The 27,918-nt window shown below is 42.9% G+C and overlaps 1 protein-coding gene across 4 annotated transcripts; it reads left to right on the top strand.

Annotated features, from left to right (window-relative positions):
* The first annotated feature begins 15 nt into the window (after positions 1-15).
* Positions 16-27,872, top strand: slain2 (SLAIN motif family, member 2). 4 transcript variants are annotated; one of them, XM_062039114.1, is made up of 9 exons: positions 16-693; positions 9,438-9,580; positions 13,742-13,912; positions 15,714-15,887; positions 15,952-16,305; positions 16,372-16,518; positions 18,800-18,886; positions 21,008-21,221; positions 21,291-27,872. In XM_062039114.1, the coding sequence occupies exons 1-9, from the start codon at positions 254-256 to the stop codon at positions 21,349-21,351; spliced, it is 1,791 nt and encodes a 596-aa protein (XP_061895098.1). In that variant the 5' UTR covers positions 16-253; the 3' UTR covers positions 21,352-27,872. The 4 variants fall into 4 exon arrangements, with proteins under 4 accessions (XP_061895098.1, XP_061895099.1, XP_061895100.1 ...); XM_062039115.1 differs by lacking the exon at positions 18,800-18,886 and adding an exon at positions 19,534-19,572; XM_062039116.1 differs by lacking the exon at positions 18,800-18,886.
* The last annotated feature ends 46 nt before the right edge of the window (positions 27,873-27,918 follow it).

The following is a 27,918-nucleotide window of genomic DNA, read 5'->3' on the forward strand; positions in this document are numbered from 1 at the left end:
TCCCGCCTGCGGTGACGTCAGCCCCCAGTGCCTGTGGCCTCTCAAACGCCGTGACGTGTGTTGTGGAAATGGCCGAGAAACAAACCCAGGAGACAATGTTAAGCTTTTTAAGTCCACAAAACAGCCAAAGCAGTTGAACGACGTGTCTCCAGCGGAAACGAAGGACGTCGCGAAGGTAACTAAAGAGGAACCGACAAGGGGACTCGAACCGCCCGGCCAGCGCCTTTTCTTCCCCGGGGCCGGAGAAGCCACCATGGAGGACATCAACTCCAACATTAACGCCGACCTGGAGGTGCGGAAGCTCCAGGACTTGGTCAAGCAGCTTGAGAAACAGAACGAGCAGCTCCGGGGTCGCTCCATGATGATGTCCGGCCACCACAGACCCCACAGCGCCGGCTACGAGTCGTCGTCGCTCTCGGCGGGCGATACAGGCGGCTTCCCCGGGGTGGGGTTCGCCGGCACGGGCGGTTACGGCGACCTGTTGGAGAACCGCCGCTGCCGGAGCCCGCGGTTGTCCTACGACGGCGTCAGCTTCAGGAGGGCGTACGGCTGCGACGGCGCCTCGGCCGCCACCTCCGGGTCGAGCCGGAACTCGCGTTATTCGGACGACGAGGGCGAAACGTCGATTTTGGACCAGGTGGAGATCTTAGACCTGGAGGACATGGACTGTCTGCATGAGGATGACGACAGCTGGTGAGTGCCACCAGACTCCTGACAGCTGGGGTGTACGTGAACGCACCACATTGACGACCCTATCGTCCTGTAATGTGTGAATGTGGACGTTTGTGTCATCATGCACTCTAGTCTGGGGTGTCCACTGCCAGTTTACAATTCGCATTGCATTGGTTTAGGACTCTACACAGTTGGCCTCTCAGCTGCTCGTCAGTTGTTATGATGCGGCACATTGCTTGGTTTGGTACAACAGTGGTGCTTTAGGTCCCCAACCACCGGTCCGGGGACCGGCACCGGTCCGTGACGCATTTGCTACCGGGCCGCACAGAGACATAAAGGCCTACTGAAATGATTTTTTTTTATTTAAACGGGGATAGCAGATCTATTCTATGTGTCATACTTGATCATTTCGCGATATTGCCATATTTTTGCTGAAAGGATTTAGTATAGAACAACGACGATAAAGATTGCAACTTTTGGTATCTGATAAAAAAAAAGGCTTGCACCTACCGGAAGTAGCGTGACGTAGTCAGTTGAACATATACGCAAAGTTCCCTATTGTTTACAATGATGGCCGCATGAAGTGAGAGAGATTCGGACCGAGAAAGCGACAATTTCCCCATTAATTTGAGCGAGGATGAAAGATTTGTGGATGAGTAAAGTGCAAGTGAAGGACTAGTGGGAAGTTGAAGCTATTCAGATAGGGAAGATGCTGTGAGAGCCGGGGGTGACCTGATATTCAGCTGGGAATGACTACAACAGTAAATAAACACAAGACATATATATACTCTATTAGCCACAACACAACCAGGCTTATATTTAATATGCCACAAATTAATCCTGCATAAAAACACCTGCGTGTTTGTTATGCTAGCTCCTAGCTCCTCTGCTAGCTCCTAGCTCCATAGAACACGCCAATACAATTCAAACACCTGATCAACACACACAATCACTCAGCCCAAAAGACCGTTTACCTAACCCAAGGTTCATAAAGCTTATATATTTTTAAAAAGTTACGTACGTGACGCGCACATACGGTCAAGTTATCGAATGTTTAGCAGCCAAGGCTGCATACTCACGGTACCTGATATTCAGCTGGGAATGACTACAACAGTAAATAAACACAAGACATATATATACTCTATTAGCCACAACACAACCAGGCTTATATTTAATATGCCACAAATTAATCCTGCATAATAACACCTGCGTGTTTGTTATGCTAGCTCCTAGCTCCTCTGCTAGCTCCTAGCTCCATAGAACACGCCAATACAATTCAAACACCTGATCAACACACACAATCACTCAGCCCAAAAGACAGTTCACCTAACCCAAGGTTCATAAAGCTTATATATTTTTAAAAAGTTACGTACGTGACGCGCACGTAGGTACGGTACGTGTTATGCTAGCTCCTCTGCTAGCTCCTAGCTCCATAGAACACGCCAATACAATTCAAACACATGATCAACACACACAATCACTCAGCCCAAAAGACCGTTCACCTAACCCAAGGTTCATAAAGCTTATATATTTTAAAAAAGTTACGTACATACGCAAAAAAAAGCCAAAGCTGCATACTCACAGTAGCACGTCTGCGTCTTTGTCATCCAAATCAAAGTAATCCTGGTAAGAGTCTGTGTTGTCCCAGTTCTCTACAGGCGTCTGTGTATCCAAGTCAAATGTCCTCCTGGTTAGAGTCTCTGTTATCCGAGTTCTTCCATCTTGACTGCATCTTTCGGGAATGTAAACAAAGAAGCGCCGGCTGTGTACTGTTGTGGCTGACTACGTTCGAAAAATACGTCCATTTCGCACCGACAACTTTCTTCTTTGCTTGCTCAGCTTCCTTCTTCATAATGCAATGAACATGATTGAAACAGATTCACGAACACAGATGTCCAGAATACTGTGGAATTATGAAATGAAAACAGAGCTTTTTCGTATTGGCTTCAATGTGGAAGGCATACCCGTGTTCGCCGGTCTACGTCACGCGCATACGTCATCCTCAGAGGCGTTTCGAACCGGAAGTTTAGCGGCAAATTTAAAATGTCACTTTATAAGTTAACCCGGCTGTATTGGCATGTGTTATAATGTTAAGATTTCATCATTGATATATAAACTATCAGACTGCGTGGTCGGTAGTAGTGTGTTTCAGTAGGCCTTTAAATCAGTGGTTCTTAACCTTGTTGGAGGTACCGAAACCCACCAGTTTCATATGCGCATTCACCGAACCCATCTTTTGTGAAAAATAAAATGTTTTTTTTTTCAAATTCAAGACAAAGTTATATGTTTTTGGAAACACTTTAGTATGGGGAACATATTCTAAGTAATAAAGACTTAATTTAGAGTTATTTGGTTAGGGTCAGGGTTAGAGTTATAATAAGGCCATGCCGAATAAGGCATTAATAAGTACTTAATAATGACTAGTTAAGAGCCAATATGTTACTAATTTGCATGTTAATAAGCAACTAATTAATGGTGACTATGTTCCCCATACTAAAGTGTTAAAATGTTTTTTTACTGGTGCACAAAATGAACCGTGCATGAACATCACCTTGTTCAAACAACAAAACCAACACAGTGCATAAACTCACAACAAATTACACACCTGCAAACCAGTCAGTTGTTGCCGTATCCGTAATACGCCGATAGGGAGAAGTTTGTATTTACACGATGAGTCGGGTGTGTCTTGACCTCCGCCGAACCCCTGAGGCCGACTCACCGAACCTTTAGGGTTCGATCGAACCCAGGTTAAGAACCACTGCATTAAATCATTTATAACCGACCGCATTTTCTCCTACTTAACTTTGGCCACCAATAAGCTTGTTCATAGATGTATTATAAAACTCCTAATAGGAAGTCGCCATTTGCTGTATTTGTTACGGCTTTGTCACGTGGGACAATGCACATTAATAAACATATAAAATGTAAAGGTGCCAAATCGTAGCCAAAAGCTAGGTTGATGACCTAAGATCAGGGTAGATCAGGAACAACGTGACCATAGGAGTTAATGTGCATGAGGCAGATGGAGAAGTGTTAAATTGTTGCATATAATAATTGTGCTGAAGGAAAAAAAATACACATCTCCTTTGGCCTAGTAAGTTAAAGGCCTACTGAAATGAAATTTTCTTATTTAAACGGGGATAGCAGGTCCATTCTATGTGTTATACTTGATCATTTCGCGATATTGCCATATTTTTGCTGAAAGGATTTAGTAGAGAACATCGACGATAAAGTTCGCAACTTTTGGTCGCTGATAAAAAAGCCTTACCTGTACCGGAAGTAGCGTGACGTCACAGGTTGTGGAGCGCCTCACATCTGCACATTGTTTACAATCATTCCCACCAGCAGCGAGAGCGATTCGGACCGAGAAAGCGACGATTACCCCTTTAATTTGAGCGAGGATGAAAGATTTGTGGATGAGGAAAGTGAGAGTGAAGGATTAGAGGGCAGTGGAAGCAATTCAGATAGGGAAGATGCTGTGAGAGGCGGGTGGGACCTGATATTCAGCTGGGAATGACTAAAACAGTAAATAAACACAAGACATATATATACTCTATTAGCCACAACACAACCAGGCTTATATTTAATATGCCACAAGTTAATCCCGCATAACAAACACCTCCCCCCTCCCGTCCATATAACCCGCCAATACAACTCAAACACCCGCACAACACACTCAATCCCACAGCCCAAAGTACCGTTCACCTCCGTAAAGTTCATACAGCACATATATTTCCCCAAAGTTACGTACGTGACATGCACATAGCGGCATGCACGTACGGGCAAGCGATCAAATGTTTGGAAGCCAAAGCTGTACTCATGGTAGCGCGTCTGCTATCCAACTCAAACTCCTCCTGGTTGTGTTGCTGTAGCCAGCCGCTAATACACCGATCCCACCTACAGCTTTCGTCTTTGCTGTCTTCATTGTTCATTAAACAAATTGCAAAAGATTCACCAACACAGATGTCCAGAATACTGTGGAATTTTGTGATGAAAACAGACGACTTAATAGCTGGCCACAATGGTGTCCCAATACTTCCGCACAATCCGTGACGTCACGCGCAAACGTCCTCATACCGAGACGTTTTCAGCAGAATATTTCGCGGGAAATTTAAAATTGCACTTTACTAATCTAACCCGGCCGTATTGGCATGTGTTGCAATGTTAAGATTTCATCATTGATATATAAACTATCAGACTGCGTGGTCGGTAGTAGTGGGTTTCAGTAGGCCTTTAAAGTGCTGGTGTTATTGCACATCGTCCTATTACACAAGTAGTTAGCAATAACGGATGTATTTACGCATGGAAAATTGGACCAAAAAAGCTAACATTAGTGTATCTATGTATGAAATATTGCACCAAATATGAATACATAACTTTTAGAATGGAAAAAGTAACCCACAAAAATCTATTAGAACTAATGTCAAGTATTTCTAGCTTTCTTATATGTCCATGCTCTTGTCCTTGAATGTGATGTATCACCTATAACCCATCAGATACTAAAGCCAAAACTAGCAACAAACAAAAGTCTATGGAGAGCTTCTTTGCAAAGGAAAAAGGCCAGGGGCTACCACTAATTGAATGTTATGGTGAGTTTTTTTCATGCACTTATTTCTTATATCTTTCTGCCACACATGGAAGTCCGGTCCGTGAAAGTAATGCCTACATTAAACCGGTCCCTGGTGCAAAAAAGGTTGGGGACCCCTGCTTTAGAGGATCAGTGCATATGAGTTGTTTTTCTGCCCGGCAGCCATGGTTACATTCCTCCTCCAAATTCCCTGTAGCCAAAAACAAGTTGTGCCGCTGAAGCTCCCGGGATCCAAACCGAAAAGCAGAACAGAAAAAATGTGCTCATGAGTTGCCCTCCACTGTCCATCTCTGTTAGGTTATTTAGCTTGTAAAGGCAGGATTGTACCTCACAAAAGTCTCGACAGCAGTCTGATGTTATATTTGCGTAAGGCCCCAGCCCCGGAGAGACTAGCCTTCTTCTCGCCGGATGGCCTCAATGCTCAGTGATTCATTTTTTTTAAAGGGCTGGGTCATGTCAGGCTGTAATCCATCACAAATGTTGCATTTAAGTTTGTCGGGATGTAGTAAATATTCCATTTAGTCTGCTCTCTAATTGCTGTTGTTGGACGTAGAAACAAAACATGGGTTAGGGTTGGGTATCAAAGTGAACAATAATACTGTTGTAAGTAAACAAGGCTTTAAGGGGAACTGAACTTTTAAAAAAAATGTTGGCTATCATTCACAATCCCTATGTAAGACAAGAACACAAGTCTTTCTATTTTATGCATTCTCAGACGTAAACTACGGCAAGTACAAGGTGGCTAACAATGCAGTTAATAGGAGTACTCTGTTGCGCCCACAAAGCCATCTAACAACAAGGCGTGACCTAAATATTAACCAAGTTTTAGCAATATTGTTACTATAAGCGCTAACACAGACAAACTAATTTTAGCCGCACCGTGATCACAGAGCGCTAACTAGTTTATGCTGCTATATTGACATTTTGAGCCAGTGAGCTGCTGCAATGTCACTGAGCTGGTAAAAGTTGATTTTAGATTTTGGGGCTCCTCACCTGAATAGTAAAAGGTTTAAAGCAATAAGTTGGTAAACTTTGACATCCAACTTAGACTCAGAGATTGCAAGAAAGACACCAAAAGACAATTGTTTGACACCTTTTTTTTTAACCCCTTCGTGAGGATTATGAATAATTCTTCATCTAAACGGGAAGATATGAACATCCCATCAGTTTCATACCAGTAAAAGCAGACGTTGTGTAGTAAGTGATTGTTTTATTATGTCTGTAGTTTGTTCATCTTGTTTAACACTTAGCAATATTTCTGCGTGATGCTTGCTGAATCTGTTTAGCCCAAAGATACTAAAACTTGTAGCTCATCCTCATTATATTCAGGCTTAAAAATAAAAGGTTCTGAATCATCATTTGTCTAAACTTAACTAATCATTGTTGGCTCTCATGAACCCTGCATAGTTATTAGTGTTGTTGTTAAAGGAAAAAAGCGAACAATGTAATGTGTCTGTAAAATTAAGATACCGCCATATGCTTAAAATGAGCAAAATACATAAATATGAAATGGTAATATTAGGGGTATAACGGTACACAAAAATTTCGTTCGGTACGTACCTCGGTTTAGAGATCACGGTTCGGTTCATTTTCGGTACAGTAAGAAAACAACAACAAAATATACATTTTTTGGTTATTTATTTACCAAATTTGTAAACAATGGCTTAATCCTTTTAACATGGGGAACACTATAATAATTCTGCCCACGTTAATCAACATTAAACTGCCTCAAGTTGTTGCTCAGATTAAATAAAATGACAAAACTTTTCTTCTACATATAAAACTGCAACATTAAACAGTTTCAAGTCAACTCATCATGCTTATTTTATTACAGCATTTGGGAAGCCTGTAGTTGATTTATTATGTAAATGTTATATTTTTATCAACATGTGATAGCAGGGACCCTGCCATTCAAAACTAGGCTGCTGCATTACTAATGATTAATGTAACTATAGCTGAAAAAATGGTACAATAGCAATAGGAGAGACTATTCATCCCTGAACACCATGGAGTTCATGTAGGCGTAATGATGCAGTTACATTATTATATCAACTATCAGAGACAGAAACTCTTCATTTAACATAATGTCCTTTTTTGCTGCTTGAACACAGCTTAATCAACACAGAAAAAGGTAAAGTGAAATAACAGACAGACAGGGCTTTGCTGTCCGTAACACACACACGCACACACACACACACCGCAAAATGAGCTAACGTTACACTAAAAGCGAATTAGCCTTCACCTCAAGCCAGGACTGCGAGCGAGCTGAGCTGCCTTTTATATTTCTAGAAGGTCAACGGGCTCATAGTGATGTTACTAGTAGTTGACTGGGAGGTGTTTATTATCATTTGGGGAGAGTGCGCTGCCTGATGCTTACCAGCTAAACGCTGAGCACTGACTACATGCGCTCTGAATACGCACTGCTGATTGGCTGTTACCGCTCTATTTGTAACCAATCAGATGGTTGTGTGGGTGGGACAATGCTGGGTGCTGTGTAGAGTACTGACAGAAACAGAGGCAGAAGGAAGCGGAGGCGGCTACTTAATATGTTCGTGTGGAAACTCTTTCGGTACACCTCCGAACTGAACCGAAACCCCCGTACCGAAACGGTTCAATACAAATACACGTACCGTTACACCCCTAGTTAATATGAATGTGCCTGTTACTACATTACACATGTACTTATAGCGTGTATGTAAAACTTTGATGGCGGGTTTTGGGTGTTTTTAGAGAGCTTTGTAGGTGGACTATAGAGACTGTCATTGGTTTGTTAACTTTTGCGAGCGTTTATTTAGAAGTTAGAATGCATAAAAAGAGAAAAATATATATGTTCTTGTTTTACATAAGGATTGTGAATGACAGACAACATTGCAAAAAAAGTGCAATTCTCTTTTTAGAGTGTTTTTCTATTCACATAACTGATGTTTTGGTTCATCAAGGACTTCCGAGTACAAAAATGTTTAATTTACGAGGTACCAGAAAAGCACCTAATTATCTGTGTGAGTGAGTTGTCTGACACAACACTGCCCACATAAGTAGCCTGAAAGTATTGTGAAGTCATGTCAGCGGCTTGGGTGGGGATGCTTCCTATGGGCACACATTTTTTCCCCACAGGATGGCTTGCGTTATTTAGAAGATCCAAAGTAGATCTTGCCACCACATTCCTGTTCGCTCCGCTAGTTCCTGTAACCTTTGAATTCACCGTCCGACTGGATTGAGCTTCCTTTGTGGCATCTGCCATCTTCATTTAGTTGCAGCATCTTCATGTTTGTGTTCATAGTAGGAAGTTGATGTTCCACATGCAAGATGGCAGTGTTGTTGATACGCCACAGAATGTCTTGGAACGTTTCATCACATGAGGCATCCTGAACGGCTGTGAGTGAAGCTGACAGCTGCTGATTCTGATTTGCCTTTGCAGTGGGAACTCCTCTTTCTTCTTCTGGTCCTATCTTTTAAAATGGTGTCGACACTCGTTTGTGCCGCTTGTGTTGGAATAAAAAAAAGAACAAGCAAGCTGAGGACATTTCAATTTTGGACAAGAGCCAGTTCATTCTTAAAAGTTTGCTGCAAGCAGTGTATTTAAAGTGGTTGTTCTCACTTATCATATGAGCCATTAGTCAACATTAATTCGGGCTAGTCACTGTTTTTGCTGATGCCTTATAACTAACAATTAAATATGCATTGAAAGCCCGCCCAGTCAGTTGGTTCAGTTGGATACAGAATTGTTTGCATTTGTATAGCCAATACTATAGGTTAGATACATTTTCACCATCCATCTATCCTCTTCTCTGTTGAAATCACAGTTATTTTGTGTCATCCCGCCTAGAAACACAAGCCTGATATCAGCATTTACCGTTTCAAACAGTACCGGGTTGACAACGTACTGAACTGTACCACCTAAAAAAACCATGGCTAAATAGCTTGACAGTATCACTCTAGTTTGAGTATTATTTTGACAAAGCAAACCATTTTAATACAGCTCTCTTGTGGTCGCTGACTGTATTTTCTACTGCAGCACAGATTGTTTGTGGCTAACTTTTCCTTCAGCAAATGTTCCGAGGAATCCGGCTCACTTTAAAGAAAAATACAACTATTACCGTAGACTGTTCCCACACAGTAAATTGACGACCACCGTAAGTAATGCATGGCTTCAACTATTTGCTGGTTGTGTTTTCAGGCTTTATGAGGCCAAACTGAACAGTCCTCTGCAGAAAGCGCTGAGCCCTGTGGTGTGGTGCCGCCAGGCTCTTGACAACCCGAGCCCCGACATGGAGTTAGCCAAGCGCTCTCTCATCCACAGACTGGACGTCACCATGTCAGGTAATGACAGCCTCTGCTTATGCTAGCCAGTATGCATCTTGATCATTTAAAATTCACGAGGAGATCCAATATGATTCTTGCTCTGGTGTGGAAAACTAAACTTCTGACAGGTGACAAAGAGGAACATGCACTAATTTGACTTTGTTTTGTTGGGTAGGGTATCCTGCGTGATAATGGAGCACCCACTGACTTTTATCCAGCTTTGTCCATATTTAATCCTGAGCCTTTTTGGTCCAAAGCACATGGGTCCTTTGGGTCCCCAAACCCCTGCTATTGTTATTGAATTGTATTTATTCATAAGTCTTCCATAAGTCTATATTGCAGAACATTAAGCACGCAGTACTGATTAGTTTAAGGTTTAGTGTTATGTTGTGCTATGCCAGTACCCGACTTGACTTTTTTTTGACCGCCACTAAATATAGTGGGGTCCTTGACCTGCGAAAGGGAGGGGGCACGCCTCCTTGTGGCTTTACTGGGAAGGGTCAGTTTCTATTTTGACAGCGGTATGCTCATGTGACGCTTTTAAACAGCCAGTGTGACGTGAATTCTGTCGTGCAACAATCTGCACCTGGACAGTGAAACCAAAATAATAGTTGCTTCATTATTTTTTTTTACATACTATGCAAACACACAATCCAGTTCTGGAGCTCTGGAGTAGCTGCTGTGTTATACTTCTCAATCTCTAATGTGCTGCATCGTTCCAGCAAGCTGCGTTCAGATCGCATATGGAAAACAAAACACTTAAATTGTCAGAAAAACTAAAAATAATCCACAAAGTCAGGCCAATAGCAATAATGCAGCAATTTGGAAAACTAAACACTGGAATTGTCAGAACGACTAAAAATAATCCACAAAGTCAGGCCAATAGCAATAATACAGCAATTTAGAAGTGATAGGGGAAGCAAATGGGTCGACACAGGAACCTTTAGAATAAGCACTGGCCAAGTGAGGTCAAGTCTAGCTTGCTATGGATGGCCTAGTGTGAGTAGAGCTTAAAAATGGTCTCCTTATGTAAGAAACAAATATAAAAAGACCCCTGCTCTCCTCCATTGTTGGTGTTTGCTGGCATGATCGGGGACCTGCAGTCAAATCCTTAGGGAGTGAGGCAGTGGACAAACACATTCTGCTGATGTGTGACCAGCAGCGACATCATCAGTGTAAGCGAGGAAGAAGGGTCACGTCACCCTCCAGGCGACTCATGCCAGGGAGTGACACACGGAACATCTTCAGTCGGACACGCCCTCCCCGATTTGTTTCCTCCCTTCGCACCCGCTCGCTAAAGCATGTTGCCATGGTGCTGAGTTTGCGTTAGCGACAGAAAGAAGACGGGAGCAGTTTGTCTGCTGCTTGGCCTTAGTTACACAACAAGCAACAACAGGGAGGAGACGTGTTTAAAGTGACTGTCTGAGTTTATCTGACGCACGCCTCAAGAGCAGGAGCGCTCTGGGTCAGACCATGGTGTTGTTGACACAGGCTTTTAGTCTACTCTCCTTTTGTGGTATTCAACCTAACAGATGTTTTCCACCTTCAGCCCATTTTTTTGTACAGCTTATCCAAAAAACTTCTCGCTGCCAGCGCTAACCACCACACTGTTCTTCCTTCACCATTCTTTGTCCTATTGCATTACTTCACAGCCAGTGAACGGCCAAAGAAGCGCCGCCCCACACGTCCTCCTCAGCCCCTCAGGCTCTTCTTGTCCTTGTGTGGCGTGCTTGGTGAACGACGCGGCCTCCTGTCGCTCCGTGCTACGTGACGGCAATCACAGCTTGCTACACAAAGTACTCGGACAACTTGTCTTGTAGGACGCTGGGATCTGAGGATTGATTGATTGATTGAGACTTTTATTAGTAGGTTGCACAGTGAAGTACATATTCCGTACAATTGACCACTAAATGGTAACACCCGAATAAGTTTTTCAACTTGTTTAAGTCGGGGTCCACTTAAATTGATTCATGATACAGATATATACTATCATATATACTATCATCATAATACAGTCATCACACAAGATAATCACATTGAATTATTTACATTATTTACAATCAGGGGTGTGGAGGGGGGGGGGATATGGACATCAAGTAGTGGACATAGAGAGAGAGAGAGAGAGAGAGAGAGAGAGAGAGAGAGAGAGGGAGGGAGATCAGAAGGCATAAGAAAAAGAAAAAGTATCTGCATTTGATTGTTTACATTTGATTATTAGCAATCCGGGGAGGGTGTTAGTTTAGGGTTGTAGCTGCCTGGAGGTGAACTTTTATTGCGGTTTTGAAGGAGGATAGAGATGCCCTTTCTTTTATACCTGTTGGGAGCGCATTCCACATTGATGTGGCATAGAAAGAGAATGAGTTAAGACCTTTGTTAGTTCGGAATCTGGGTTTAACGTGGTTAGTGGAGCACCCCCTGGTGTTGTGGTTATGGCGGTTAAGGAAGTAGTTTGACATGTACTTCGGTATCAGGGAGGTGTAGCGGATTTTATAGACTAGGCTCAGTGCAAGTTTAACTCTGTCCTCCACCTTGAGCCAGTCCACTTTAGAGAAGTGGGTAGGAGTGAGGACATGTTTATTATCCGCTCAGTGCCGTTTGACTTAAACCCGCTTTATTTTGTTCCGTCTCGAAAGTGCGTGGCGATGCCCTGATCCAAAAACAACTTGAGCTCTAATTGTGAAGCTTCCTGTTCTCCACCTAAAAGTTTCCCAAAAAATCCCAGTGTGTTTTTTAAATGCGACATGGTCTACTGCCTTTGTGCTCCACCCGTGCAACGGCCACTACCTAAATAATGCAGGATGACAAAGTGGGGGTGGGGATGATGCGGGGAAAAGGAAGCAGCTGATCTGACTCATTTCTGTGGGAATATCAACATCCCCAAAGGAGAATCCTTTCACATTGGGCCCCATTCAGCAATAAGTTCTTTACTTTTCCTTATATCTTTCTTCCTAAGTGATTTCCTAAGAGGAGTCCATTCAAATTCATGACGTGTTCTTAAACGGCCCGATTGTTCCTACCTGCTGTTCTTAAGTTGCTGAATGCCAAATGGTTAGCGCGTGCATGTCTATCATAATTTGCATATATACACGCCCTTATTTCCCCAATATGCATATGTAAACACCCTTAATTCCGTAATTTGCATAGGTAAACGCCCTTAATTCCCCATATAAAGGCACAATTCCGGCGGAAAAGCCGAACATCAAACACACGGAGAAAACTCAGATTACAGAAGAGAAATTCGTATTGTCCCACGGGTGAAATACATTATGTCAAAACATAAGTTTAAGAAAGGGGGGACTGCTGAGGTAGCCTAAAGTGTTCAAATAAATATTTGTCACTTCGGGCAAATAGGTTTACATGGTCGTAAAATATGCGCTCTCTCCCCAGGGCACGATCTGCGGCATCTTGCAGTAGCAGCAAAAGCATTGCCATTGTGTGAGTTGAGTCTTTTTAAGAGTCACCAATCACTAAATCAACGCCCCGGTAATTGAGTGTGTGTGCATCGTCTATATATTGCTCATTTTGCTATATCTCTGTTTGTCTGTCATATATATATATATATATATATATATATATATATATATATATATATATATATATATATATATATATATATATATATATGATATTAATTTAACATTAGACAATAGAAGTAAGGGAACTTAACAAATAGGCCACCCTAAGAGTGCTCTGGAACACTCGTAGATTTTGTTCTTACCTACGAACAAATCCCAGCTAAGAAAACATTGGTGAATGCAAAAATATTTGTAAAAACTTCGTAAGTGGGCCTAAGAACAAAATGTGCTCTTAAGAACGGTTGCTGAATGGGGCCCAGTGATCTCGCAAAAACTAGCCGTGTCAGATCAGTAACGGGGGATCCAGATTCAGCATGAGAGCGAGAAGTAGAACTGGACGTGCGCATCATGTCTCCGCGCCAAGCTCATGACTTGAGACCTCACACTCGCTTGCTTTGTGCTCTCCCTTGAATGCGGTCTATTGTGGAAGTGTGCGCGTATGCTCGCCATACGCTTTAATAGACTACGAGCAAAACAATGTCGGCTTTGTACTCGACACGCCCCCTCCACTCTTTGCAGCTAGAACAGCTTCCAGTTTTTTTTGGAAGACAACAGTATGCATGCTCTTTCCACATGATGCAATTAAGATTCTGTGTCATTGCAGCCAACAAGCGGAGGAGTCTCTACGGGAGCAGCTACAACCAGCAGGTGAACTATGGTAGCCCGTACTGCACAAACGCCGCCAACAGCCCCTACAGCAGCGGGTTCAACTCGCCCTCATCCACGCCCAGCAAGGTGCCCATTGTCAGGCAGCAGCTGATGCCTGTAAACGCAGGTACAACTTATCTGAAAATATGTTAAGCGTAGGCGATTGGAGACGTGTTTCCACCAAATGGTATGGTTTAGTTTAGGCTGCCAGCGTACAGTCTGGAACGTTATTAATGACATTCATGTTCGGCTATGTTAAGTAGATGAAGGCCAGAGTAAACAAACGGACAAAGATTCTTTCTGGTTGTCACACGCATTCTCTGTCCACTAATCCCCCTTTCAGGCTACGTTCACACTGCAGGGTCAGATGTGCATTTCTGATTTTTTTATCAAATCCGATCGTTTTAGTGGCCGTTGACATTACCAAAAAATAAATGCGATTCCTAATGTGATTACTTTAACTCTAGTCGGTCTCAGTTCTGACACATTTGTGGCAACTTCAAGGATTTTGTGCAATCAAAGCTAACATTTTCTGAACCGCACACAGAAGAACAAAAAGGATAAGGACAAGTATTTTGGCTCTAGCAGGTTTACGGGATATTTTGCACCGATGTCTGCTTCATGAGCATGTCTGGGCGAGCAGTCAGGCAAGAGTGGTTGAAGTTTAATGTTAGTTCTTAAAACATTTTAATTTCACCGGTTTTCTACTTCGCTGTCAACTACTTATTTTATAACAGTCTATTTTGGCGCTTATTGCTTTTTCTAGTCAGATGTATGTGACCAGAGCGCGGGAGCGTTCACATTTAGTATACGTCGTGTATATACAGTACAAGCCAAAAGTTTGGACACAACTTCTCCTCATTCAATGCGTTTTCTTTATTTTCATGACTATTTACATTGTAGATTGTCACTGAAGGCATCAAAACTATGAATGAACACATGTGGAGTTAGGGACTTAACAAAAAAAGGTGAAATAACTGAAAACATGTTTTATATTTTAGTTTTTTCAAAATAGCCACACTTTGCTCTGATTACTGCTGTGCACACTCTTAGCATTCTCTCGATGAGCTTCAAGCACACCTGTGAAGTGAAAACCATTTCAGGAGACTACCTCTTGAAGCTCATCAAGAGAATGCCAAGAGTGTGCGAAAAAGTAATCAGAGCAAAGGGTGGCTATTTTGAAGAAACTACAATATAAAACATGTTTTCAGTTATTTCACCTTTTTTTGTTAAGTACATAACTCCACATGTGTTCATTCATAGTTTTGATGCCTTCAGTGACAATCTACAATGTAAATAGTCATGAAAATAAAGAAAACAGGTTGAATGAGAAGGTGTGTCCAAACCTTTGGCCTGTACTGTATATTCGATTTATTTCCACATACTAAAGAGGCCTGGGTTAGATATGAAAAATTTGGACTTGCATTGTTCACACTGACATGAAAACGTTTGATACAGTTAAGTTAAGTTAAAGTACCAATGATTGTCACACACACACTAGGTGTGGTGAAATTATTCTCTGCATTTGACCCATCACCCTTGATCACCCCCTGGGAGGCGAGGGGAGCAGTGAGCAGCAGCGGTGGCCGTGCCCGGGAATAATTTTTGGTGATTTAACCCCCAATTCCAACCCTTGATGCTGAGTGCCAAGCAGGGAGGTAATGGGTCCCATTTTTATAGTCTTTGGCATGACTCGGCCGGGGTTAGAACTCACAACCTACCGATCTCAGGGCGGACACTCTAACCACTAGGCCACTGGTCGCATATGGGCAAAACAAATCAGAATTGGCCTGCAGTGTAAACAAGGACTAAGTACCATGAATAAGGGTGCTATAAGGTGGTATAACACTGATAAGTTGTTTGCAGAAAAGATGACAATAACCCAACTATACTGCCTGGGTTCTAAAAACAAAGTAATGCCTCTCCAGCAAATCAGCGAAATGCGGCATCAGAACGGAATCCGCCAGCCGTCAGCCCACAGTCGTCAGTGGACAGCGAGCTGAGCACCTCCGAGATGGACGAAGACTCCGTTGGCTCCTCAACGACCTACAAACTTAACAACGTCAACGACGTCCAAATTCTAGCGCGAATGCAGGAAGAAAGTAAGTGGCGTCCTCTGCCTTTTTGCAAGCAGATTTCCAGATGTGTAACCGTGCTCGTCGTCAGGTCTGAGACAGGACTACGCCGCCTCGGCATCCAGGCGGAGCTCGGGTTCGTCCTGCCACTCGCTGCGGCGCAGCACCTTCAGCGACCAGGAGCTGGACGCGCACAGCCTGGAGGACGAGGAGGAGGCGGTGCACCCGGCATTCCACTTGCCCGCCAACCGCTTCAGCCCCTCCCCTCGCCACTCCCCCCGCGCCTCCCCCAGGAACTCACCCCGTTCACGCTCCCCTGCCCGCTCCATTGAGTACAGCCATGGCCGCGGATCACCTCAGCCCGTCATCAGCCGCCTGCAGCAGCCTCGCCACTCGCTGCAGGGACACGGCCACGAGCTGCAGACCAATGTAGTGAAGAACGAAGGTGAGCACAAGGCAGAGAGGACATGCCATCCATCTTTAAACCCACTCTCCTTCTTTGCCGTTACAGAAAAACTGCGTCGTAGTCTTCCCAATCTCACGCGCTCTTCTGCAGCACCACCTCAGGCCCCAGAGCCCGTCAAGAACAGCCGAAGCTGTGAGTCCAACTTGCAGGTGCCAAACGGCGGGTCTCCTCGACACCAGAGCCCGTCAGCTCGTAAGTAGACCAAACACGTGCACATTATTAACTCTTTCCCGCTTTAACCTGTCAGTATCAAGCAGCAGTGTTCTACTGTGTGGCGGGAAAAGAGTTAACATATTTATTTGCTCTCATAGACTGTCTTGCTGCGGCTAACCAGCAATGTTATAAACGCTACAAATGCTTGGCAGGGCTGGTAAACAATTGTTCCTCTCTCCACACACTTGTCTTAATCCCACCTCGAAGGAAAGTGTCTCCAATCAGCGGCAGCCAAGGTTTGATGTACTCGGAGGAGATTAGCATCGCGACACTAGCGTGTAGAATATCCATTTGATGTAATCCTTTAAAGCAAGATGAAGTTAATGGTGTTTTTCTTAATCCGGGAGATGTAATCCCTCTCTGTTACAAGAGGCTCAGCACAAGGGACGTCAAAGGGCAAGCTTCAGTTTATTCAACATGCCTTTATGCACTTACAATGTGGCCTAATTTTTTTAACACAAGTACTCTTCATCTTTAACACCCCGCGGTATTTCAGTATCAAAATCAGCACAATATTATTGTTACGTGTGATGGTATACAATGAAAACTTGGTCAGTGTAGTTTTTTGCTGGCACTTATCAATTGGCCGGTCTGGAAGTAAACTACAACTCCCAAAATTCACTGCGTAGCGCGAATGTGCAGTCCGTGTGTGGGTTGTCGTAAAGGAAAGAGAAAGGGTTGTTTTTTCGGACATTTCCTAAAGTTTTTATTAAAATGTAACTATAACCTTTTGAGTCATGTTGCTAACATACAGGCAGACAAACCACAAACTCTGGCGAAAACACAACCTCATTGGTCTGTGTAGACTGCAAGGCAAAATGTTTCCAAGGCGACACATAAAGCCGTTAAATGGGTTTGTTACCCATGTTTTAAGTAGGCAATGCGCCAGGCGGCAGAGGGGACAAAAAACAAGTTTGGTGACTGCACTGCACTGCACTGCCGGGAACACAAGTAATATGAGAAGTTATACTTGATTAACAGTCACCGGGAAAATATATTTGATGCCAACGAGGCCAAGCATCAATTTGTAAAGTATTTGCATTATTAAACGTTAAATCGTCACCTAACTTTTCCAAAGGGATAAAATGTGTTCACGCCAGAGGACACTGTTTCTCCGAAGCAAAAGTTGAAAGACACTACTGTGAACATTGTTGTTACACTGGATGTTTATATTGTCAGTTTAAAAACAGTGAATTGAAAGTATTAATATATACATATATACAGATACATATATATTCAGTACATTCCAAAAGTTTGTACACACCTTCTCATTCAATGCGTTTTCTTTATTTTCATGACTATTTACATTGTAGATTGTCACTGAAGGCATCAAAACTATGAATGAACACATGTGGAGTTATGTACTTAACAAAAAAAGGTGAAATAACTGAAAACATGTTTTATATTGTAGTTTCTTCAAAATAGCCACCCTTTGCTCTGGTTACTGCTTTGCACACTCTTGGCATTCGCTCGATGAGCTTCAAGCACACCTGTGAGGTGAAAACCATTTCAGGTGACTACCTCTTGAAGCTCATCAAGAAAACGCCAAGAGTGCGCAAAGCAATAATCAGAGCAAAGGGTGGCTATTTTGAAGAAACTGGAATATAAAACATATTTTCAGTTATTTCACCTTTTCTTATTAAGTACATAACTCCACATGTGTTCATTCATAGTTTTGATGCCTTCAGTGACAATCTACAATGTAAATAGTCATGAAAATAAAGAAAACGCATTGAATGAGAAGATGTGTCCAAACTTTTGGCCTGTTCTGTATATATATACGCGCACATATATACTTGTTTATAGTAATAATATGATTAGAACATTTGAGCATTATGTTTGTGTTTAAATACAGTAAGGGTGCTTATCTTAAACACATTTGCCACTTAATTATACACACTAACATTTTTAAGTCTTTTTTGGGGGTGTATACATATACCACAATAATATCGAACTGTGGGCTCAATACCGTGATAATATCATACAGTGAGATTTTTATACCGTTACAAGATCCCTATCTTTAATAAACACACTCTTTGGCTTTGGCACTGACTGCATGTATTTCTTAAACCACGCCCCCTCTTCTACTTGCTGGTGGCTTGGCTATCAGACTGGATCTTATGGGCTGGCAAATATTCGGCTGTGGCCCCCTCTAGTGGCATGCAAGCTACACTGCCGGCCCCTCAGTGCCTCTTTCTACTTCGACTGCCGGGAAGTGGAAGTGAACGGCCGTGCTGAAAAAGTGTCTATTTTCCAACAGCAGCACCTCAGCTCCTGAGACACTCAAGCCCCTCTGTCTCAGCCCCCAAATCCAAACAGCACCTTCAAAGCCCGGCGGCCCGGCGAGGTAACGGCCAACCAGCGTCATACATTCACTGGTGGACAGGGTGGATGAAATGGTGGATTATTCATGCCGCATCATTAGGGAGGTGGAGGAAGTCTCGCCAAGGAGAGTTGCTTTTACACTTTCGGCTCCTCTTTCTCTGATCTGAATCAGTTGTTTCCAAAAATTCCAAGCGCATTCAAATGGGTCGTAGAATGACTTCTTCTCGTATTGGTCGACACAAAAACTTAAAAGGAAAACGTTTGCGAAATAACGACTGAAACGGGCTAATTAAAAAAACACACACTTGAATACTGATATAAACAAGCTAGTGAGCATAGCACAACAGTAAAAATGCATTTTAATGAGAAGTCTCATTACTGAATAAATTAATGACATGCTAAAATCCTTTCATCTCTTTATTCACTGTGGTTATATGCATTAATATATTAAGTAAATTGATTAATACGAACATTTACTGGCTCACCTGATTGTCCTGTTTGAGTTTAGAATAGCACATACGTGTCTGTTAGAAGAATATACTGAACAGATTCACCAAGTTTGTTTCAGGCAAAACTCAAATCTGTTATGAACCACATCCCCGGAACCTTTAACCCCGGCCCGCCTTTCGCCGCACTGACCTAAGGCCTGTCTCTGTTGTCTTTGTCTAGTCCCGCTTTCCTGTTGCTTTGGCGACGAAGGTGACTTTAGTGAGTATTTACTGACTGGCTCATGACTCTTGTTGTTGTTGATGTTGTCATGTTTGTGTGGCTCCCCCTCAGCGTGGTTGTGTGTGTCTGTGTCGCGCATGTCATCACAGTAAGAACCGGAATGGCACTCGGTCGATGGCAGACTTCCACCAGTGCGCCATGTTCTCAGTACACCTGCGCCGAGCCGATACTGTGCAAGTTAAAACACTAATTAAACACGATACCTAACCTCTGCATATATACTTTTGTTATTTAGGTTCATGCACTTCATTCTAAGAACCAACCATCCACAGGGTGCGCTAACTTTGAAACAAGCTGCAAGTATTATATCCACCAGTATTTTAAAAACGGGTATAATTATACTAACTGGTCAAACAGGACTATAGCAACCACACGATCCATTTTTCAAAATCCCTTCGTTCTCATATATCCCTTTTGTGTATGTGCACGTGCGACGGGCATGCGCTTGTGTGCGAGACAGACGTGAGTGACAGCCATGAACACCAGTCATCTTATTCAGCCAGAACATCAATATTTTATCTGTTCTTTTAAACAACTATTCCTACATGTTGGTTTATTTCTTGTAATTCTGAGTCGGTGACACAGTAGCTTGAAGTTATACATTTTGTTAGAAAAACTATTAAGCATTAAACCAGGGGTGTCAAAGGCCCACAAACAGGTTTTATCCAGCCCAGAGATGAGTTTGCCAAGTATAAAAATTAACCAGAAATTTTTGAATGAAATAAACAGCTGTTCTCAATGTGTCCACTGGATGACGCAATAGCAATTATTTGTATATTTGTAGATGATGCTACATATGTACAAAATAAACCACATGATGTTAGTACATCAGTCGAGGAAAATGATTAAACTACATAAATAACGTACTGTAATTTGATTTTGATATACTCTTTTTATCTTGATAGATTGGAAATATAAATAACGACAAATAGAGGTAGAATACTATTAACCGCAACATGTAAGTGTAAAAAAACCCAAAACAACAACATTATGATTTGAGCATTTTCAGAATGTGCTCGTTCTATTTTTACACACAGAAAACAATCTGAAGTTGTCTTTATTTTTAAGTTATCACACTGTGATTTTACCAGTCCGGCCCACTTAGGAGTAGATTTTTCTCCATGTGGCCCCTGATCTAAAATGAGTTTGACACGCCTGCACTAAACAATAATAATAAGGAAAAGTTTAAAAACGCATAGCCTCCCTGGCAGAGGTAATGATGCCACCTAGTTTAGGCAGTGCTTCTTTCCTAGTATTTCTTCTCATTGCTAAATATGGTAAGCGTGGTGGATGAAGACCTACTTCATGTTTTGTTCCTGACATTGTTCAATTCATTGTCACGCTCGTCATGCCAACATTTATCACTTAGCTTCCATCCAGGTGTGTCGTGTCATGTTGTCTTTCCGCTCCTCAGTTCCAGCTTCCAGTAAGCTGCGGACTCCGGCCACGCCCTCGCCCCTCGCTTTGAGGCAGCCCGTCAAGGCCACGGTCAACCCCGGCTCTGTCGCCGGTTCCACACCCGGACGCTCACTGGCTCCGCCCCGCAGCGGCCTGCCTCGCCCTAGTACCCCGGCGGGCGGTGGGGGCATCCCTCTGCCGCGAAGCAAGTTGGCACAGCCTGTACGCAGGTAAAGCAAAAGAATAAAAACAAAAACATCACTCGTATCGAATAGCATTAAACTTGACTCTTCGTTCAGATCTCTTCCAGCTCCGCGAATCTACAGCGGCACCAGGGACAACTTGAGGGAGGGCTACTAGTGTGCTGCTGAGGGGAGCCAGCAGGGGGCGCACCCCTCACACGTAAGGAGGAAGACCGCATGGCACTTTATCTACCTTGATGACTTTTCAATGACAATGCCCCAGAAATATATTAGAACAAAACAAAAAAGAGGAATAAGAAGGACCCCCCCATCGTGTCCAGGATGCGTGCATGCAAACGGCTTAAAGAGAACGCCAAAGAACAAACGCCTGCCTGCTTCGCTGGCCTCATTGGGTTGCTCAAATGTTCCCACGTCGCCTTCCTTACTCTCCGCGACCTCTGGGAAGACACCAACGAGCGACCTCTTGACAAATTGTGAGTGACCTTCGTGACAATGCCAATGGAGAACGGCGGCCACATTCAAAATAAATCTTTCCTCTTGTAAAAAAGCACCCAGAGAGAATGCACAAGTTAATTTATTACTCCAAGGGAGCCTCCGCTGTTTGGACAAGTATCTCTCTTTAGGAGTGCGTGGATGTTTTCATCATCTTCCAAAAGCAGGATTGTTGAAACACGGGAGCCGCCAGCTTGCCATCACACAATTATGTTACTAAACAATTAATATTGTCATAGTTACTAGTTTAGTTAATTTCCTACGGTCATAGTTTAGTTACTAAACTTTAGTTCATATTCAAACATGCTGAACAAAGTTGTGTTATGTGTTTACACCTGCACAATTCAGCATGTCTGAAAAGGAGCCGAGTCGATTTAATTCTACCCCTTCTTTGTGTCTCAATTACTGTTCATTTCCTGTGTTTGTCACGTAACCAAATATTTGATAGGAAACGAAAAGGATAAATATGTAATGTTTGTGCAGTGCATCTGGAAAGTACGTAGTTATGTTACAGCCTTATTCCCAAATGGAATACATTAATGTTTGTCCTCTAAATTCTACACACAATACCTCACAATGACAATATGTAAAAGTTATTTTTTAGAAAATTTAGCAATTAAAAAAAAAAAAAAAAAAATAGAAAGCTAAGAAATTACATGTCTATAAGCGTCCGCAGCCTTTGCTCAAATCAATACTTTATTGATGCGCCTTTGGCAGCAGTTACAGCCTTAAGTTTTTTTTGGATACGATGCCACCTACTCAGTGGCCTTGTGGTTAGAGTGTCCGCCCTGAGATCGGTAGGTTGTGAGTTCAAACCAGTCATACCAAAGACTAAAAAAAAAATGGGACCCATTACCTCCCTGCTTGGCACTCAGCATCAAGGGTTGGAATTGGGGGTTAAATCACCAAAAATTATTCCCGGGCGCGGCCACTGCTGCTGCTCACTGCTCCCCTCACCTCCCAGGGGGTGATGAAGGGTGATGGGTCAAATGCAGAGAATAATTTCGCCACACCTAGTGTGTGTGTGACAATCATTGGTACTTTTTTTAACAAACTTGACAAACCTATCTTTGGGCAGTTTTGCCCATCCCTCTTTGCAGCACCTCTCCAGCTCCATCAGGTTGGGTGGGATGCGTTGGTGCGCAGCCATTTTAAGATCTCTCCAGAGACGTTCAATCGGATTATCGTCTGGGCTCTGGTTGGGCCACTCATGGACATTTACAGAGTTGTCCTAAAAGATGAACCATCGCCCCAGTCTGAATTCAAGACCACTCTGGAGCAGGTTTTCATCCAAGATGTCTCTGTACATTGCTGCATTTATTTTTCCCTCCATACTGAATCGTCCCCCAGTTCCTGTCGCTGAAAAACATTCCCACATTATAATGCTGCCACCACCATGCTTCACTGTAGGGATGGTATTGGTCTGGTGATGAGCGGTGTCTGGTTTCCTCCAAACATGACGCCTGGAATTCACACCGAAGAGTTCAATCTTTGTCTCGTCAGACCAAGGATTATGTTTCTCATGGTCTGAGAGTCTTTCAGGTGCTTTTTGGCAAGCTTTTTACAAAGAAATGGCTTCTGTCTGGCCACTCTACCATACAGGCCTGATTGGTGAATTGCTACAGAGATGGTTGTCCTTCTAGAAGGTTCTCCTCTCTCCACAGAGGAATGCTGTAGCTCTGACAGAGTGACCATTGGGTTCTTGGTCACCTCCCTGACTAGGGCTCTTCTCCCCTGATTGCTCAGTTTAGACGGCGGGCCAGCTCTAGGAAGAGTCCTGGGCCCTCATGTACAAAGCTTGCATACGCACAAAAACCTGCTGTATGCCTTTTTTTTAACGGCAAAGGTGAGATGTATCCAAACGGACTTTGGCGTGGAAATGTGCGCTGCCTCACGGCAAATTGACAGCTGTTCTACGCCCATTTCTACAGGCTGTGGAGACTTAAGCAACACACAGACATGATGCTGGGTAAAAGTTCATGTAAAAAGTGCCAACTTTAACTCCTCAGACTGATTGATGTGCCTATCAGAGATGTACACTATATTGCCAAAAGTATTTGGCCACCCATCCAAATGATGAGAATCAGGTGTCCTAATCGCTTGGCCACAGGTGTATAAAATAGACATGGAGACTGTTTCTACAAACATTTGTGAAAGAATGGGCCACTCTCAGGAGCTCAGTGATTTCCAGCATGGAACTGTCATAGGATGCCACCTGTGCAACAAATCCAGTCGTGAAATTTCCTCGCTCCTAAATATTTTAAAGTCAACTGTCGGCTTTATTATAGGAGAATGGAAGAGTTTGGGAACAACAGCAACTTAGCCATGAGGTGGTAGGCCACGTAAACTGACAGAGAGGGGTCAGCGGATGCACAGTCAGTTGCAACAGAGCCCCAAACTTCATGTGACCTTCCAATTAGCCCACGTACAGTACGCAGAGAGCTTCATGGAATGGGTTTCCATGGCAGAGCAGCTGCATCTAATCCGTACATCACCAAGTCTAATGCAAAGTGTCGGATGCAGTGGTGTAAAGCACGTCGCCACTGGACTCTAGAGCAGTGGAGACGCCTTCTCTGGAGTGATTAATCATGCGTTTCCATCTGGCAATCTGATGGACGAGTCTGGGTTTGGAAGTTGCCAGGAGAACGCTACATTTTGGACTGCATTGTGCCGAGTGTGAAATTTGGTGGAGGAGGAATTATGGTGTAGGGTTGTTTTTCAGGAGTCGGGCTTGGCCCCTTAGTTCCAGTGAAAGGACCTTTTAATGCTCCAGGATACGGAAACATTTTGGACAATTCCATGCTCCCAACCTGTGGGAATAGTTTGGAGCGGGCCCCTTCCTCTTCCAACATGACTATGCATCAGTGCACAAAGCAAGGTCCATAAGACATGGATGACAGAGTCTGGTGTGGATGAACTTAACTGGCCTGCACAGAGTCCTGACCTGAACCCGATAGAACACCTTTCGGATGAATTAGAACGGAAAATGAGAGTCAGGCCTTCTCGACAAACATCAGTGTGTACCCTCAGCAATGCGCTTTTGGAAGAATGGTGGAAAATTCCTATAAACACACTCCGCAACCTTGTGGACAGCCTTCCCAGAAGAGTTGAAGCTGTAATAGCTGCATAAGGTGGACCGACATCATATTGAACCCTATGGGTTAGGAATGGGATGGCACTTCAAGTTCATATGTGAGTCAAGGCAGGTGGCCAAGTACTTTTGGCAATATAGTGTATGAACAACCCACTGCGGCCTGGGTGTGCCAAGCCACACACAAGTCTGTGGTCGATTTCTAGTAGATTGCGATGTAACAAAGAAATGTACACTTTCATACATGGGAATTTTTAATAGTATAGGCCTTTTTCTGGATTGGATCGTACCTCCATATTTAGTAGGAAAGCCACGCAACTCTCTGTGCATGAGTCCTCTGGTGGTTCCAAACTTCTTCCATTTATGGATAATGGAGGCCACTGTGCTCATTGGGACATTCAAAGCAGCAGATATTTTTCTGTATCCCTGCCCGAATTTGTGCCTGAAGACAATCCTGTCTCTGAGGTCTACAGACAGTACCTTAGATTTGCCATGCACTGTCAAGTGTGGGACCATAGAGATCGATACCTTTCCAAATCATGTCCAACCAACTGAATTTACCACAGTGGACTCCAATTAAGAACTTCTCAAGGATGATCAGTTGAAAGAGGATGCACCTGAGCCAACCTTTGACTTCATTCTTGGTTTGTGCTCTGCCATGCACTGTCAAGTGTGGGACCTTGTATATAGACAGGTGTGTCCTTCCAAATCAAGTCCAACCAACTTAATTTACCAGAGGTGGACTCCAATTAAGCTGTAGGAACATCTCAAGGATGATCAGTTGAAAGAGGATGCACCTCAGCTAACCTTTGAGCTTCATGGCACAAAGGCTGTGAATACTTATGTGGTTTCTTACTCCATCCATCCATTTTCTACCGCTTGTCCCGTTCGGGGTCGCGGGGGGTGCTGGAGCCTATCTCAGCTGCATTCGGGCGGAAGGCGGGGTACACCCTGGACAAGTCGCCACCTCATCACAGGGCCAACACAGATAAACAGACAACATTCACACTCACATTCACACACTAGGGCAGTGGTTCTTAACCTGGGTTCGATCGACCCTAGGGGTTCTGTGAGTCGGCCTCAGGGGTTCGGCGGAGGTCAAAACACACCCGACTCATCGTGTAAATACAAACTTCTCCCTATCGGCGTATTACGGATACGGCAACAGCTGACTGGTTTGCAAGTTTGTAATTTGTTGTGAGTTTATGCACTGTGTTGGTTTTGTTGTTTGAACAAGGTGATGTTCATGCACGGTTCATTTTGTGCACCAGTAATAAAACATGGTAACACTTTAGTATGGGGAACATAGTCACCATTAATTAGTTGCTTATTAACATGCAAATTAGTAACATATTGGCTCTTAACTAGTCATTATTAAGTACTTATTAATGCCTTATTCAGCATGGCCTTATTATAACCCTAACCCTCTAACCCTCTAACCCTGGCCCTAACCAAATAACTCTAAATTAAGTCTTTGTTACTTAGAATATGTTCCCCTAGTGTCCAAATAACTCTAAATTAAGTCTTTGTTACTTAGAATATGTTCCCCATACTAAAGTGTTACCAAAAACATATAACTTTGTCTTGAATTTGGAAAAAAAACAACATTTTATTTTTCACTAAAGAAGGGTTCGGTGAATGCGCATATGAAACTGGTCGGGTTCGGTACCTCCAACAGGGTTAAGAACCACTGCACTAGGGCCAATTCAGTGTTGCCAATCACTTTTTACTTTTAATATATTACCAAAAATTTCTGTCATTACGGGGTATTGTGTGTAGAATTTAGAAGATACAAATACATTCATTGCATTTTGGAATAAGGCTGTAACATAACAAAATGTGGAAAAAGTGACGTGCTGTGAATACTTTCCAGATGCACTGTATGCGGTGAATCAGGATGTTCCCATCTCTCCTCAATTCTCCACCATAACGCTAATGCTAAAAAGACATTTGACTCCAGATGGGATGTTTACCTCGCAAACTACAGCCTGTGATGTGATGTCACAAACAAGCTGGCGCCACCCATGTTTATCCAAGAGGATACATTGTATTTTAATACGTTTTATCAGCGCATTTCCTCTAATAAGTTGTATCCAAATAGTGGAGGATCCCCTTTAAAAGACGTCACTGTCAGTATTTTTTCCTTGTTGAACCTCGATTGCAAGCTAACGCTCCAAAGCATTTTTTTTTTTCAGTTGCTGTCTTTCCAAAGGCTCAAGTAGTAGATTTTCATGAAGTGCTTTGATCTTTTTGCTACGGTTCAGGTCTGAAAGTCTCAGGCAGATCCAAGGTGACAAAAAAAAAAAAAATAAGACAAAACCAGTGGCACTGACACTCTCCACCCCCTTATTACCATGACAGGCGTGATTGTTTTATCGACTATCAGAGCACATGGTGATGTCGTACACTTTGAGGCTAAGTTGGCAGAAGTCAGCCATCTTTGCTCTTCTGGGACATAATGACGACATCACAATCAAAACTCGCTTCATTTTTGCCACTTTTGCTTTTGTTTACAATTTCAGCCAATTATTTTTTTCGAATTCCATACATCCCCTCCGGCAACTTCTCAGTGTCATTCATGGTTTAAACATTAAAAAAAAAAAGGTTGACGATGCCAGAAGAAGAAGACAAAAGTGTGTCAATGTTGTGGAAGCTCTTATGCTAAATTGGTGTGGTGGTTTGTTTAACTAGTGCCTAATTTCAAAAGTGTCACATGATCTCAAGTGTCTGTTCATTTTCATTTCTGTTGTGCCAATTTCTGGTTTTGCAAAGTTTACCGTCATCTTTGCGTTAACTGATTTGTTTTTGCCTGCCTGCCTATTTTTGTAATGAAATCAATACATTTATTATTATAATTATTCAAAATGTTTGAATATGCGCCTTCATATTTATAGCTTATTACTCATTGTGCAAATTTTAAATAACGACTATTTATTAAGAGAGAGGTGCCTCGGTCAATGTGCAGACTCAGTGGGAAGAATGTCGCAAAAAGACCAACCACACCTTTTGTGTGACACTTTTTGTTATTTGATCCTTTTTTTAAAATCTACAAACATGACATTGAGTTCCTTGTGTAAAGTCACATTTCAAATAAAAGTGGAATTATTTTACATTTTGTTTTTTAGGTTACTTTTTGTTTGG

The sequence above is a fragment of the Entelurus aequoreus genome, linkage group LG27 (genome assembly GCF_033978785.1).
Source record: "Entelurus aequoreus isolate RoL-2023_Sb linkage group LG27, RoL_Eaeq_v1.1, whole genome shotgun sequence".
Taxonomy (NCBI): domain Eukaryota; kingdom Metazoa; phylum Chordata; class Actinopteri; order Syngnathiformes; family Syngnathidae; genus Entelurus; species Entelurus aequoreus.

What these genes read in the sequence shown, in the direction of transcription:
- slain2 (XM_062039114.1), top strand. Translation starts at nt 254, where the DNA reads ATGGAGGACATCAACTCCAACATTAACGCCGACCTGGAGGTGCGGAAG. An exon ending in CAATGTAGTGAAGAACGAAG is followed by an intron (nt 16,306 to 16,371) that starts GTGAGCACAAGG and finishes TTGCCGTTACAG; the next exon opens with AAAAACTGCGTCGTAGTCTT. An exon ending in AAGCCCGGCGGCCCGGCGAG is followed by an intron (nt 18,887 to 21,007) that starts GTAACGGCCAAC and finishes TCCGCTCCTCAG; the next exon opens with TTCCAGCTTCCAGTAAGCTG.